Source organism: Tyto alba, unplaced genomic scaffold, assembly GCF_018691265.1.
Source record: "Tyto alba isolate M040663 unplaced genomic scaffold, T.alba_DEE_v4.0 Super-Scaffold_20000042, whole genome shotgun sequence".
NCBI lineage: Eukaryota > Metazoa > Chordata > Aves > Strigiformes > Tytonidae > Tyto > Tyto alba.
Window position 1 is genome coordinate 5,511,113 of NW_024881293.1, and position 14,145 is coordinate 5,525,257.

At 54.3% G+C, this 14,145-nt stretch overlaps 1 protein-coding gene across 1 annotated transcript; it reads right to left on the bottom strand.

Moving 5' to 3' along the window:
• Positions 1-4,543: 4,543 nt before the first annotated feature.
• PERM1 (PPARGC1 and ESRR induced regulator, muscle 1) lies at positions 4,544-12,067 on the bottom strand. Its single transcript, XM_033007641.2, has 3 exons — positions 10,069-12,067; positions 8,074-8,190; positions 4,544-6,222 (listed from the first exon to the last, which is right to left on the bottom strand). Exons 1-3 carry the CDS (start codon positions 12,065-12,067, stop codon positions 6,143-6,145), a joined length of 2,196 nt encoding a protein of 731 aa, XP_032863532.2. The 3' UTR covers positions 4,544-6,142.
• Positions 12,068-14,145: the final 2,078 nt, after the last annotated feature.

The window sequence follows — 14,145 nt, forward strand, 5'->3', positions numbered from 1 at the left end:
GGAGTTTTGCTTCCACCCTTTCCCAGCTGGGTTTAGCTCCCCTGGACGCAGCACTTCTTCCTGTTCTCCTTCTACCTGTCCCTACAGCAGAAAGCCATACAGCTTTGCGAGGCTGGTATATTATAATTAACGCAGAGAAATTTATGTGTGTGTACAAGCCCTAAAATATTTTCAAACCAGCCCCCATAACCATCAGATTGGTTAAGACCCACACCCAAGCTCCTCAGTACAGCCTCTTCCCTGCCAAGTCGTCAGCTTTGCTGGCCATTGGTTTTCCCCTGATGATTTCCTACCCAGATGCTGACCCTGGCAGCTCCGTAGCAGGTGGGAACAGGGATGTGTTTGTGAGCTCTGTTCATGGACACCTGCCTTGTGACCGTGAAAACCCTCTTTCTCTTGCTTTTCCTCCAACAAATTTCTTATGCAGATTCAGGATTTAAAAATAGAGGGTTTACTTAAAGTGGCACTAGACATCTCAGTGCAGGTTGCATTAAAATGGGAACTGTTGTACCTGTAAACACACAAAATACCTCTCATTTCCTGAAAAATGTATTCATCCTTCTCAGCCTGGCTACAGCAGAAATATGGGCTGAACCAGGCTCAGTGCTCTGGAGCTGCCAGCGAGCCTGTACACATCCCGCCGCTCAGATTGGTCATGGGATAGCTGCATCTTTATTCACAGAGGGAGACGAAAGGCATGAGATGATACTAGCTGCCAACAATTTACTCACTGACAAATGATCTCTCCATTCTCCCACTCCCTCCAAGTGCTAAAAGTCCCAAATCAGGCCCCCTTTCTTCTAAAGCCATAGCTGGAAAACCAGAGCAGTTATTGAAACAGCATGGACTGCTTGATTTCTCACTGCTTTCTGATTTCCAAGCCACAATTTCAAACTTCTTTTTCTTTTCCTTAAAGAATAAACAGCAGAGACGCATTTTCTTTATTTATTTAAAAAAAAAAAAAAAAAAGTGGAGCCTGTGACTTGCGCCTTTGGCTTCAGGAGTTTGGAAAAAAAGCCCCCAAAACTGAAGACACAGTGTAGCTGCAGCAGAGCAGCCCACCTGGCCAGCTCCCTCTCCTTCATTCTGCGTTTTTTTTTGTAGTTACAAAGACCCTTAAGGTTTGGGAATTCCTCGGTGAGCACTTTGTGTGAGCGTGTCTCTTCCTGTCGGCTGCCTGTGAGCTGTTGCCTGAAACCACAGCTGAGGTTGGGAAAGGACCTGCCGGGCAAAGCTGCTCCCCATTTCTGCTCAGAAAACCCAACGCCTCCCTTGCAGAGCCCTTAGCACCCTGAGGAGTTGAGGATGTGCGGGATTTGCTCTAGTCTGTGATGAGCAACTCCCTCACTGCCCTGTGGGTGGGGGAATCCACCAAAATATGTCATGCTCTGTCGAAGCGACTGGTTTTTCCGTCAGTCCTAAGATAAGAGAGAGGTCACTGCCCGCTGCCTCCTGGGTCTGGCACAGCGCTGCGAGCCCTCAGAAATCTCTCTGAATTGCCAGGGAGAAGACAGCCATGACTCAGAAATGGCCTGGCAGAAATGTCCATGGGAAGCTTTGCTCTGGTTTTATTTACAGAGAAATGAAGGGAAAAAAAAAAAAAAAAAAAAGAGGAGCGAAGGAACTGCTCCAGCAAAACTGACTGCTGCAGAAGAGGGGGCAGAGACGCAGCCCCCCTCCAGCCGGGACTCCAGCAGCTGGTGGCACACGAGGAATCGAGGCCAGATGAAATACGGAGTCACTGCACCTGCCTGACTTTTTCATCTACTTGGCAAGACGGGGTGTCAGATGTGGGAGCTACGTGCAAGGCGAAGAAGTGGGGTGGGATGGCAGAGCTCCCACCTCCGGCGCTGACACGCTCTTTGGTGAAGGGAAAACAGGCTCACGGCGGCGAGGATGCACTGAAAAGGTCGTTTCTGTTGTGGTGGCTGCTGCTGTTGCAAAAGATGGTGAAAGCTCCTGGCTCCTGCCTCCGGGGTGAGATACAGGCAAGATGACCTCGCCATGGAGGGAGGGGAGAGAGCTTAAAAGGTCGGAGAATAAACCAAGCGTTAAAATTGCAGGCAAGCCCAGGCTGGTTTCCTTGAAGGACACTAGAGACAGTGCTGCTTGACTGAGCACAGTAGACACTCCCAGAGCTGATCTGATACCAACAAGATCTTTCAATATTTCCTTTCGCTTATGCAGTGGGCTGAAAACATCTATCTTCTGAAATATTTATCTTGTCCACTTCTTCTAGCAGAGATCAAAATGAGTGAGAAATGCACCTATAACCTGATGGCTCATCTTGCACCTTTGGTAACTTTTAGCAGGAGGAGGTGCCAAATCCCAGTTACGTCTCCAAGCCCAAGCTCTAAAGGATCAGACACCAGTTATCACAGATAGGCCAAGGGCACTGGCTGGTAGAGGTGACAGGCACCTCAAGTTACCTACAGCATAATGTGAGTACTGAACTCTCCTGGAAATAAACTTAGTCCGAGTTTCTGAATACTAGGATAGAGGCATTGAGAGAGTGAGATATATACCCTGTGTCCCTCGGAGTGGGAAAACAAATGCCACTGTGTCTTTCCCAGCTTGAGCAGGTCAGGGACAGCCAGGAGACTACTTGTCCCACCCCGAGCGTGGTGATTTTAGTCACCTATGGAGCGGGGCACTGGGAGTGGAAACCTTTACCCACCATTCCTGCTTCTTGCAACTTTTAGGTCTAAGTGCTTTCTGGATTGTATCTGGTATTACTACTTGCACCCAAAACACCCCTAAACTAGTTTTCTGCCCAAGAGCTTTCCTGCAGCCTCCCGACTGTGCAGTTCAGGAAAACCGATGGTAGTCTCCGACTGTAGCCCGACTGCCCACAAGCAGCAGAACAAGTCGGCTTCCTGCAAAAACCATGCACAGAGCCTTCAAGCAATGGTGGCAGGAGAGGACACACAAGTCTCTTCCCAGCAGCGATTTAGCAGCTGTACATTGATGATGAAATTCTCCAGCCCAGCCTCGACTGACTGAGCTGGCTCAGTCCTCAAAAGGCGCCCAGGCTGTGAGCTGAGCGGGCAGCACCCCCATCGCAGCAAACGTCTGCAGCTCTGGCTTGTGGGGAGCGGCTGAGAACAAAAACCGCTTCCCCAGGGAAGATGAGGTCCCCAAAGCAAGGGCATTGCTCAGAAAAGATCTGGCTCACGTGGGTACGTGCAGACTCCTCACATCCCAGCAGAGAGCCTTGCCCCCTCCAAACCTGGCCAATGTCATCCAAAGTGTCTTCAACATTATGGTTCCTGGACAGAAACCCTCCCGGTTCCTGTGAGATCTTCAGGCCAACTTTGCAATCTCTGAGACATTGAGACGAACCAGAACAGCTTTCCCAACCATTTTACCCAGTATTAAATTCAGTGACTGCTAGCACAATCACTTATTAACTGCCAGCACTGCATCTGGGAGTACTGTACATGGCTGGGAGGGCTATTAACTGTTCCTGCACCTGCAAAATGAAGGGAAGGCATGATTTCCCCCAGATTTCTGTGACAAGGCTAGAAAACACAAAAGCTGAAAAATTCAAACCCAGCAAGAAATCGGCAGTGACTGTTCAGGATGTAGCTATGTCCCCTACCCTGGGCACTTCACTCTGCATGAGGAACCAGGCAGGAAGAGCCAGAGCCCCCTGAGACAGGAGCTGGCAGTCCCAGAGACCCCTTTATTTCAGCAAACCTGTCTGCTGCCCTCCTCTGACCTTTCTCTGCTTTGCTCAGCTTGGTGTGACGGTCTCTCAGGAAAGCTCTGCATAATGAAATTGCCTGATTCCTCCAGCTGTTCCCCCATTACCCACCCGCCATGCCAAGGCTGCTGTATTTCCACCTGCCACTGAGAACACGGAGAGCACTTAATGGATTATGGCTGGATAAACAGTAAAACTGAGCATATGCGAACACTTCAGCCTCCCCTGTGCTTGCCACGCTCCTGCTCGGTGGAGGGAGTGGGTCTGCTGGGCAAAACTTTCAGGTCCTGAGGCTGCAGTGCCAGGTGTTCCTGGCTGCAGCTCGTCCTGGAGAGCTTGGCAGAGACAAGGGGGACCGGGGAGAGCAGGGGCGATGAGGATCGATGGACCCAACCTGGGAGCTGCTGCTGTGCATTGACCTGTGCTCACTCGTCATTTTGGGGGGGGCCAGGAGGAGCAAGCTGGCGGGCTGGCGAGAGCAGGACCCTGCTCGAGTCCCAAGAGCTTTTGAGGCAGGAGGGAGGGCGGGGCTCTCTGGATCAGGCTCTTAGTGATGTGCAACAGCCAAGATGTGTCTCAGAGGGGAAGGCATGGGGACTGAGCCAAGGGAGAGGAGAAGCAGCCCACCTCCCTGCATGCTCTGCCCCCCAGGGCTCCTCAACCAGCACAGCAACTTCTACATTTTTGTATCAACAGACACATAATGGATTGATTCTTTAAAACTCAGTAATCACTCAGCAGTTTCACACACAAACAACGGAGACACAGGAATGTACACAAAAGTATTAAATGAGATAGATCTTTATTAGAAGCTTCCAGCATATTTTATCTGTTCTCTTCCTCCACAAAACTCCTCTTACTGGATATACAGCTACTATAGTCCATATAGAGCCTGTACATCTCTCTCTCACTATTTACTGCTACATATCTCACTGTACAACTGTACAGTGTGCTCTCTTATCAGCAATAATACATGGTCTTCAGTACAACCCTACACACATTAAAATTGCATGGCACTCTGCATTACAAGGAAAGAGCTAAACCTCCCTTCTCTGGTTTCATAAGACAAACATTGCCACTGTGTTCCTATAAAACTCACAGGCAGATCTGCACAGGTATTCTGGGTAGATTTCCCCCAGAATCTGTGGATCTGGTCCCTAAGTGCTTAACAGATCTCACGTTCGTGCAGTTACCACACTTGGGAGTGGAGAAAAACCCTCATGAATAATGCCCTCAAGTGAGCAGGAGGGCACTAGAGGCTGGGAAGAAACTGAACCACTTCCTTTTCATTTTTCACCTCACCTTCCATTCCGGGTCCCCTCCAGCCCCACGAGGTTACACACAGCCCTGGCACCTCCTCACCCGGTGTCTCTTCCCAGTCAACTTTACGTCTCTAGGATGGGAGGCAGTGGAAGGACCGACTCATATATCTAGACCCTTCATCTGGTGATTGTCAGAGCAAAACACGTACACGTGCCTTTTCCTCCCCTCCAACATGCTCCTGCCCCTGTCAGAGCTCTTTCTTGAGGCTCCCCTGAGCTCAGCCCCCTTCCCTGCTGCCCCTGCAGCCCCTCTTCCATCCTGTGCAGCCTCCTTCCCGGCTGCCCCTGGCTCTGGCTGGGTGACATCTGCCCATCCTCTGCCTACGGGAGCGAGCTGTGCCCTTGCAGTGGGTGCTGCTCACCCGCAGGGACAAACACTGCATCCGCGGCTCTGGCTCAGCAGGGCTGAGGCGGCCGCACGCAACAGAAACCCTATCTCAGGCTCCCGAACCGTTAGAACGAGCCGTGACTTCTCGGAGTGAAATCCAAGAGGATGAGTCCTCCTGCAGTGAGCCAAACCGGTCACGGGAGACCTGGGCCTTGCCAAGTGAGTGGCCCCTCCATCCCCCTTTAGCTGCTGCCCAGCTATCCGCACGCAGACAGCACATGCTTAGCAAAGCACCATCTTTGGACAGAGGCAACTCTTCCCCAAAGCTCTCTCCTCTTTTCCTTCACAGATACCCCAACCCTTCCATAGGAACAAAGCACTTTGCTGGTTTCTTTTGCTCTCTCCTCCCTCCACCACCTCAGCGCCTTCCTTTGCCACCAGGTAACTTCAGCAGGGAGGACGGACAAGCAGCGCCCTGGAACAGACACTGTGACTACTCCTAGGAGATAGCACAAGTATGCAAGAAGTGTGCAAAGAAAGAACAGAGCCAGCCCTCGCCGGGCTCCTCTTCTGTCCAGTACAGGTACAAACTGCCTACCGTTATTGTAAATGACTGTCACCGGAAGGATCCTGCTTCCTGTGGCGGCCTGTCCCGTTTAGGGATGGGTCCAGAGAAGTCTTGGTGCTGGGATCCAGGCTTCTCACACTGCCCAAGAACAAAGTCCCCAGCCTCTGCCTCCACCGTCCTCGCCTGTCCTCGCGAAGCACCTCTGGTGTGCGCAGAGACTAGGTCCGGGGGTGTCCTTCTCTGACCTGCCTTCTGAAGTAGCGGATGGCAGAAAGCGTGCCAAAACTTGCCAGGAACACTGGAAAAGAGCCCAACACATTTCCAGAGTGAGCCTGGGTGCTTTCATCTTCCAAACCTGAAGATCTTCTTCCAAACTTGAAGATCTTTTTCCAAGACCACAAGCTACTTGGCTCACTCTGGTCCATGGGGCCTCGGGAGGGAGGTGATGTTACTCCCCTCCCTTTCCCAGTCCCCTCCTGCCTTTGTTTTTCATCCCTACCACACTGTGCTTGCTCCCTGGGCATTCAGTCCTGAGCTGCCCACAGCCCGACCGACCACATCTAGTCCTATAGTTTGGGCACACAGATCACACCACCATTCCGCAAGAAATGGCCGTTTCTAAGGGATACACAACCACAGTCTTCGTGCATGTGGTAGAGATGGGTGGTGGTTAGTTATACACGTTCATGCGGGAATCTAATGGATCTAATCTCAGATGAGAGGGCCACAGTAGGATATCTCACCAGGGCTTCAGGACAGTCCCTTAATTTTCTACTTCTGTTTGGACCAGGAAGATGCCAAAAAAAAATTATAATTTTGTGGGTTATCCATGGATACTCTGATCCCAGGCAAAAGCATAAAATACCCCAAACCCAGAATCAGAAAATGTAGAGATAAAAAATAACTAATGGAGATTATATACAGAATCAATCTCTTTTCTCTACTTTCAGCTAATGTTTTTATCTTGGCTTATAAGAGAGGTCAAATTCCCCTGATCTGGGCCCAAGCAAAACTGGGAACCCAAACCATCCATTTGGACTTCCCAGTTTAAATTCAGACTTGATTTCGATTTACGTGTTAGAGCCTGGGACATGAGGAATTTCAACTTGCTAGAACTTAAAATGCCAAAAGAGAATTGCTAGTGTGGCATGTCAATGCGTCTCCCCCTCCACTCCTCGCCGGGGTGCTTGCTGCACGCTGGGTTATGCAATCCTGAGGGCACGAGGCCCATATCCTGCTTTTCACACCCTCTCTAAGGCCACATCTACCATTTAATACTAAGAAGGCAAGGAGGAGCAGGCCAAAATCTCCTTGTGATGATTGCACTGAGCAACTTTAGCTAATGAGCTATTCTCAGCGCGGGGTGTCAGCTTCCTGTGTGACCTTAGTGGGGAACATTCCTGCCCCAGACCAGCAGTGGGAAGCCCTGGCCCCCACGTCTCACCCCACAGTGGGGGCTCTCCAGAGCCCACGGGCAGGACCCCGCGCGCGGCTGCTGCACTCCCTGCCCCATGCTCGGCTCCTCCAGCGACCCGCACCCGCAGCTCAGCTAATTTGTGTTGCCCAAGCTTCCTCCCTCCCCACCAGTTGTTCAAATGCTGTGGTTGGAGAGGAAAGGAACTGACAGAGCTCTGTTTACTTGCAGGACTCAGCGCACCAGGATAATACTTCAGCTAAACTGCATTTAGAAAAAAGACTATACCTCTACAGCTTATTAGAAAAATATGTGCATTTGTTCCAGCTGAGATGAAGGAATATAAACCTGCCTACTCAAGGTCCTGATTCAGCTTCTAGCCATCAGGGATCCTAAAGAAGCCTCTCTTCCCCTGACACACTGGTACTGACCCCTGTCAGAGGCTGGGATGGAGTGGGGGCCAAAGCTAGGAATAGACTTGTCCTACGGCTCAGTTCAAGTCAGCAGTCACTTTGTGTGGGGAAAGGACAACGTAAGTGAGTATGAATAAGGACTGCCATTTCTATAGGAGAGAGAAGGTATTAGAAAGTAACAGGACACTTTGGAAAAGCAGGAAAATGAGTGCGTTTTCCCACAGGCACCGTTAGGCACATTAGCATCCCTGCCTTTCTCCCCGCCACGTCTTCCCCGAGGTCCTTCCCGCCCCTCTCCCACCAGGCTGGGCACTGTACGTACTGGTTTTCCAGGCGTCCGGAGCCTGCAGGTCGGAGGTCTTCACAGCCCAGGACGCGAAGGCGCAGAAGACGAGGCACATGTCTTTGTGTGTCAGCGCCAGCGGAGCCTGGGGCCTCCCTGCGAGAAGAAGAAGAGCACGAGGGGTTTTACGCCGCCTCCTCTGCCACACCAGTCTCCAGTCCTGCCGGGGCAGTGAGTCCCTTGCACTCCCAGAGAAATACATCTTTGTCACACATTTTGCCTCCTAAAATACTTTTTTTCCACCATTGGTCAAGTCAAGCATGTCTATTTAGGACTCAGGTACGTTTTCTAAGGAGAGGGGCACATTTTTCACCTCTCTGAGTTTTACACTTCAGCGGACACACTGCCTCCGGGACCTCTGACTGCCTCAGCACCTCCCTGCACGCCTTCCCAGCGCACCCCTTGTTGGTGGCTGGAAGCGGGTCTGGGGAGCGGGTTTAGGAGAGAGCAATTCCTGGGGTGGCTCCCAATGTGCTGGGGCTGCAGGCAGGTCCTTCTGAGCAAGTTCCCTTTCCTGCAAGATGGTGCCCCGAGACACATGGAGCACCACACCTGCCCCCGAGAAGCACCAGTGCTCAGCATCTCTCCATGGATCCCACCTCACTCCCGCTGCCTGCTAGGACCAGGGAGTGAGACAGCCCTGAGGGCTCTGCATTTCTCTGTCTGCTGGAGTTCCAGTCTGGCACAACTTGAAGATGTGTTGCAAGAGTAGGTTATTTTTGCTCCTATGTTTATTTGATCGGGCTTTTAATTAAAGCTGGCTTATTAATTAGCTATGACCATGGCGAAGGGGTTTTTCTCTGTGCAAACAGACTGGAAGCTCTATTTTGAGGCACCCTTTGGGATGACTCATTCATTGTTTGGCTTTAATATTAACTATGAGGCACTGGGGCTGTAAGCATCATATAAGCTTTAAGATAAATATGCTGGCTGTCCTACTGGGTCAGACTTGCTCTCCCTTTATTCCTGTTTCTCTTACCTGCCTCCAGTAACAGTCAATGTTCAGGTAACCTCTGAGGTCTCTGGAGGGTGTTTTTTCGAATTAGCGTGTGTTTTAAAGTCCCCCTAACCTCTTTCAGCTGGAAGCCTTGGACATGTTCCACTCTGTGCACACCTTTTCCCCCACCAAAATTTGATCAATTATCAGCCCAACCTTAACAGGACAGCAGCTCAGCAGCCGTTGCCTTGTCTCAGGAGCATGAGTTCTTTGGTACAGAAGGATTTTGCTGCTTTGCCTCCCATTCCCTCATCAGAAATACAGGCATGTAGTTCTGCAGGCAGTTGGCTGGCACTGGGGTGGGGGATCCCTATCTCTACCAGACCTTGCAATAACACCAGCCACGTTTAATGCAGCTCTCTGCTTCAGTAAGTTTTCCTTGGCCAGAGTGCTAAAGAATAGATTAGATCCACAGGAAGTTATATCCATTCAGGGGGACAACTGAATCAGCTAGGACAGGGACTTCAGGCCAGACTGAGTTTCAGCCTGTTGCACTCATGCTGTCATGACCACCTCTGCCCCAGGGCTGGAGTTTGCAGGGAGCAAAGATGCACAGCGTATACCCAGCTTCCCAGTTCATGCCTCCTGCAGCACTGGGAGCCAGCCTGCGGGGCCTGGCCAGCCACGCTCGCTTGGCAGAGGGACAAGCGTGAGCATCACGAGAGCGAGCTGCTGCCACACAGCAGGTCATGGCGGTGGCTGTAGCCACCCTTCTCCTGCTAAAGCCCGGGGCTGCTACGTGGGAAGGTTCACGTGCCACGAGTGGGATTTCACACCAGCTACACCTGGCAGAGCCCACCAAAAACGCTCCCATCTGTAAAGTGGCCTCCACGCTGCTGCGGCTGGAGGGGAGGAGGCTGCAGCAGGGCCAGAGCTGGCTACCAGGCTTCCCACGGAGCGGTGGGAGCGGGGGGGGTCACACGAGGCAGAGGCACATCTCTATGCACCGCGGCGAGCCGGGGGTAACAGCGCTTTACCTGTCAGTGCAAGGGCCATGTCCAAACCTTCTGGTCGCGCCTGGCCTCTTCCCAGCGGAGCCAGAGGGATGAGCGGGAGCTTCTCTCCGGATCCTCTCCGCACAAGAGCCTGGGGGGCTGGGGCTTGGCCTCTGATGAGGTGCACTGGCCGTCGCAAGAAGGACTTCAAAGCCCCCACAGCTTTCTTCACCTCAGAGGCTGGAGTGATGGAGAAAATCCCTCTCCAGCCTGCCCTGTTCCCAGGCCTGTCTGGAAAGAAGTGTTCATACACCTCAGGCACTGAGATAACCAGGGAGTCTTTGACTGGAGCCGAGTCGGGATCCTCATTTTGCAGCTGAGTGTGGTCCAAGCTGCTGAACTTCTTTCGCTTCCTGTCTTTACCCTTCACTTTTTTTCTGTTTCCTTCTGGTTCATTGAAAAAATATTCATACAGTTCAGGCAAGGATATTTCCCTTTCTAAGGGTGTTTTCTCCCCCTCTGTTGAGCTCTCCATCCCTTCTTCTTCCCCCTGGGAGTCACAGAACAAATAGTCGTACATCTCGGGCCAAGTCACGTCCAGAGTGTTTGCCCTTGCAGAGGCCTCGGCTGCAAAGCAAGGGGGTCCCAGCTCCCTGGGGGTCTCAGCTGCAGGCTCCCCATGAGCTCTCTCAGCAGCATCCCCTCCAGAAGCTGCCATGCCCTTGGGATGGAGAGGCTTCCCCAGTGCCTCTGGGCATGCCTCTCCTGAAGGAGCCGTGGCTGTGCTGGCAGGGATCACCGGCACGTTGTCACATATGCCCAAGCCACCAGCCTGCCCTGGCTTTGCATACTTGGTGGCCTTCGCCTTCCCCAGGGACTGTGCCCCCGGCTCCTTCACCTTCTGCTTTGGGGGAGTGCTTGTGGCTGGACTGCCCTCATCCATGCCAGGGCTGAGCACCAGCCGCTTGCTCTCCCCTGCCTCCTCACTCCCCAGCTTCACAGGAGCCGGCCTGGCTGCCTTCTCCTTCCCTTTGCTCTTTCGTGAGGACAGTGGTGAGCTTAAAGGTGCCCTCACGGGTACCACAGTCCCTTGTGCCGCAGCCCCCGCAAGCTCCCTGTCCCCCTGGGCTGCCTCGGTGCCACCGGCTCCACGTTGCTTGCGGCTCTTTCTCAGCTGTCCCGGCACCTTGGGCCTCACAACGTCCGGGGAGCAAGCCGGGGAGCTCAGCTCGGTACCTGCTCTCTCCCCACTCGCCTCCTCCCGTGCCGGGCAGCCGGGTGCTCTGGGCGCAGTTTCCAGGGCTGGGCTCGGCAGGTGGTCACGCAGTGGTCCCCGTAGCCCAGGCTCCGAGCGAGAAGCGCTGCTAGGACTTTTCCTCACCTCTGGAGAGGTAGCCAGTGCCGGCGAGCTGCCCTGCACCGGATCCCCTGCCTGCGCTGCCACCAAACTGCCACGGGGTTGTTCCCCTCCTTGTTCTGGGGGGCTTGTTCCAGCTGGGTGGCCGAGGGGCTCCATGGCCTGGCTGCCGCTGGCTGCTTCTTTCTCCGACGCTGTTGCTTCGCATGCTGCGTCCTGCCCTGGGCTGCTCTCGGCCGGGCTGGCAAGGGCGGCTGCGGGGGCGCAGGGGGGCTGCTGCCTCCCCTGCGCGCTGGGCATCGGAGCGGACGAAGGGCAGCCGGGCTTGTCGCTCTCGCACAGAAACCTGCCGACCGAGCCCAGGTCCGCTTCGTCCTCGCTGCCCGAGAGAAGCTCCGGCAGGGAGAGGTGCCCGCCGGCGGGCCAGCGCGGGGAGGCGTCTCCGGGCACCCCACGTGGGGCAGAGCTTCCCGTGCCAGGCCCTGGCCTGCTGCCCACCCTCGCTGCGATCTGCCCGTTCGTGCAGTCCCTCCCGGGCACGCCGTCCCCTTGTTCAATGTCACTGAGACACTGCTCCTCGGCCGTGGCCAGGGCGGCCGGTGCTAGGTTGCATTCCTCCGACGCCAAGAAGAATTCAGCCCAGTCCCTGTCGTTCAGCTGGATGCTGTACTCGAAGTTATCCATGCCTGCAGCGGCAAAGCAAGGGGAAGGGGCTGGAGAGATCAGGGCATGAGGAGGGGGCACCAGCACCAGCAGACATTGCTGAAGTGGATGCCCCTAACCCTTTCCCCTCAGGTTCCTGTCCTGCTTCCCTGCCATCCGCATTCACTCATCCTCACTGGTTTCCAGCTGAAATCAGTGGGAGGGGATGGCAGACCCAGCACGAGGGGTATCATAACCCAGCCAGCAGTGAGAGAGACCACTGCTCCCCCCCTCAGGTCCCTTCTGCCTCTGCTCCCTGAGCACTGCAGCACAGGGTTTGGGTTTCTCTCCACAGCAGCACAGCAGGATGCACCTCGCATAGCCCTTTCCTACTCCTTTTGCCTACAGCCCATTAAAAAAAGTGAGGGATTGATGCTCTTGAGCATTCCTGCTGTGACGGCATCGTGCATGAAGGTAGCATGAAGCAGAGTCCAAACCAGGGCATTTCAGCAAGGCACGGCAGACCCTTCCATACCTGTGGCTCTGGGGAGGGAGATGCAAGAGAGCCCTGAAACCAGGAGGGGGGATCCAGCGGTAGGAGAAGAAGCAGAGACATCACAAAGCTGCATCCTACCTGTACCACAACCTAAGCCGGTGATGGAGCCATTCAAAGAGCCACGCAGGAAAATCCTCCCAGCACAACATGATGCTGTACCCTTGACAGGGGCAGAGAGCTCGGCTCCAGCACAGATCCATTCAGGGGCTAAAAATAGACACCCCCCCCTCCCTCCCCAGTGTGTCACTTGAGATCCGAGTGCGATGGGCTCGGAGAGGGCAGGGCCATATATAGAAGCTGGTGGGGAAGATGTGAGGGTGCCAGCCAACGCGTTTCTGTCCCACTGGGGTCTCTGGGACCACTCCTGATGCCCACTGCTCGCTTCTGCCCTCTGCCTGGGGTTGCTCGGTGGGATGGTCAACAGAGGAAGAGTCCAGGCCACAGAGCTCACAGCCTTTAGCACAAGGTGAAGTGTGACATCTGGACGGCAATGACCGTTCTTTTTTTCAACATGCCCACCTCTTTGCCTCAGTCTGTAGGTTACCCTTTTCTAGGGTGACCAAAACACTCCTCAGGAGCATTGTTTGCCTGTTGATAGCACTCCTAGGGCATTTATTGCCAGCCCACTGCAGATTTACATCAAAAGATCACAGCCAGAGTCATGGTCTTGTGACAAACCTTGCGTGGTGCGTGGCAGTCGTCCCGTGCCACCCAGGAGCATCTGACGTGGGTGGCAGAGGGAGCCTTGGGTTGGAGACTCAGGGTGAGCCTGGCACGAGAGAGTTACAGGGGAAGTGACTGGCTGAGGGTGGCCTGGCGGGTCAGCAACCAGAGCCAGAAATAGCCTTTAGCTTCTGCGAGCCCCGGCGCCTGCCTCCCACTGCATGCCCTCCCCATCCCCGGGGCCAGAAATAGATGCCCTGAAATAGTCGCCTGCAGCACCAGTGCCCATGTGCGTGAGCCCAGCTCCAGCCCCAGCTGCCCCAAGGCTCCGAACACCCTTCGGGTCACCAGGTCGCCGCAGACCCTAAACTGGAGATGGCTGGCCGTGTAGGTGATGCGGGAGCAGAGACGGAGCCGGGTGCCCTGCAACCACCTCAGGGGTCCTCGGTGGGGCTGGGGGGTACCAGCCCTGCTGCACTGCGTTCTCCAGGGAGCCAGGGACCAGCACCCAGCTCCTGCCCCCCAGGCTGGAGGGCAGCCTGGCCTCTTGCCCTGCCCTGCCAGCACCCTCCATCCTGCGGGAAGGAAGCTCCCCGTCGTGGCTGCCTTCACGCACTGCACTGCCAAGGAGTGAGCCAGGAGCGTGCAGCCCCCTGGCAGCTGGAGCTGACGTTCAGTGCCCCGTGCCACTGGGGAAATATTGACCAGGACACGCTTCCTTTCACCGTGCTCCGGGCTGACACACGCAGGGAGCTTGTCGAGCCAAGAAAATATGGAAGGAAAGAGGTCTGCTGTCTTCCCATCCTATCTCATTTCTGATCTGGCTACACCCTTCTCCCTCTCCCCCTCACACGCGCTTGCAGACGCAGAAGGGAAACCAACTGGCTTCCTTTTCTTGGCT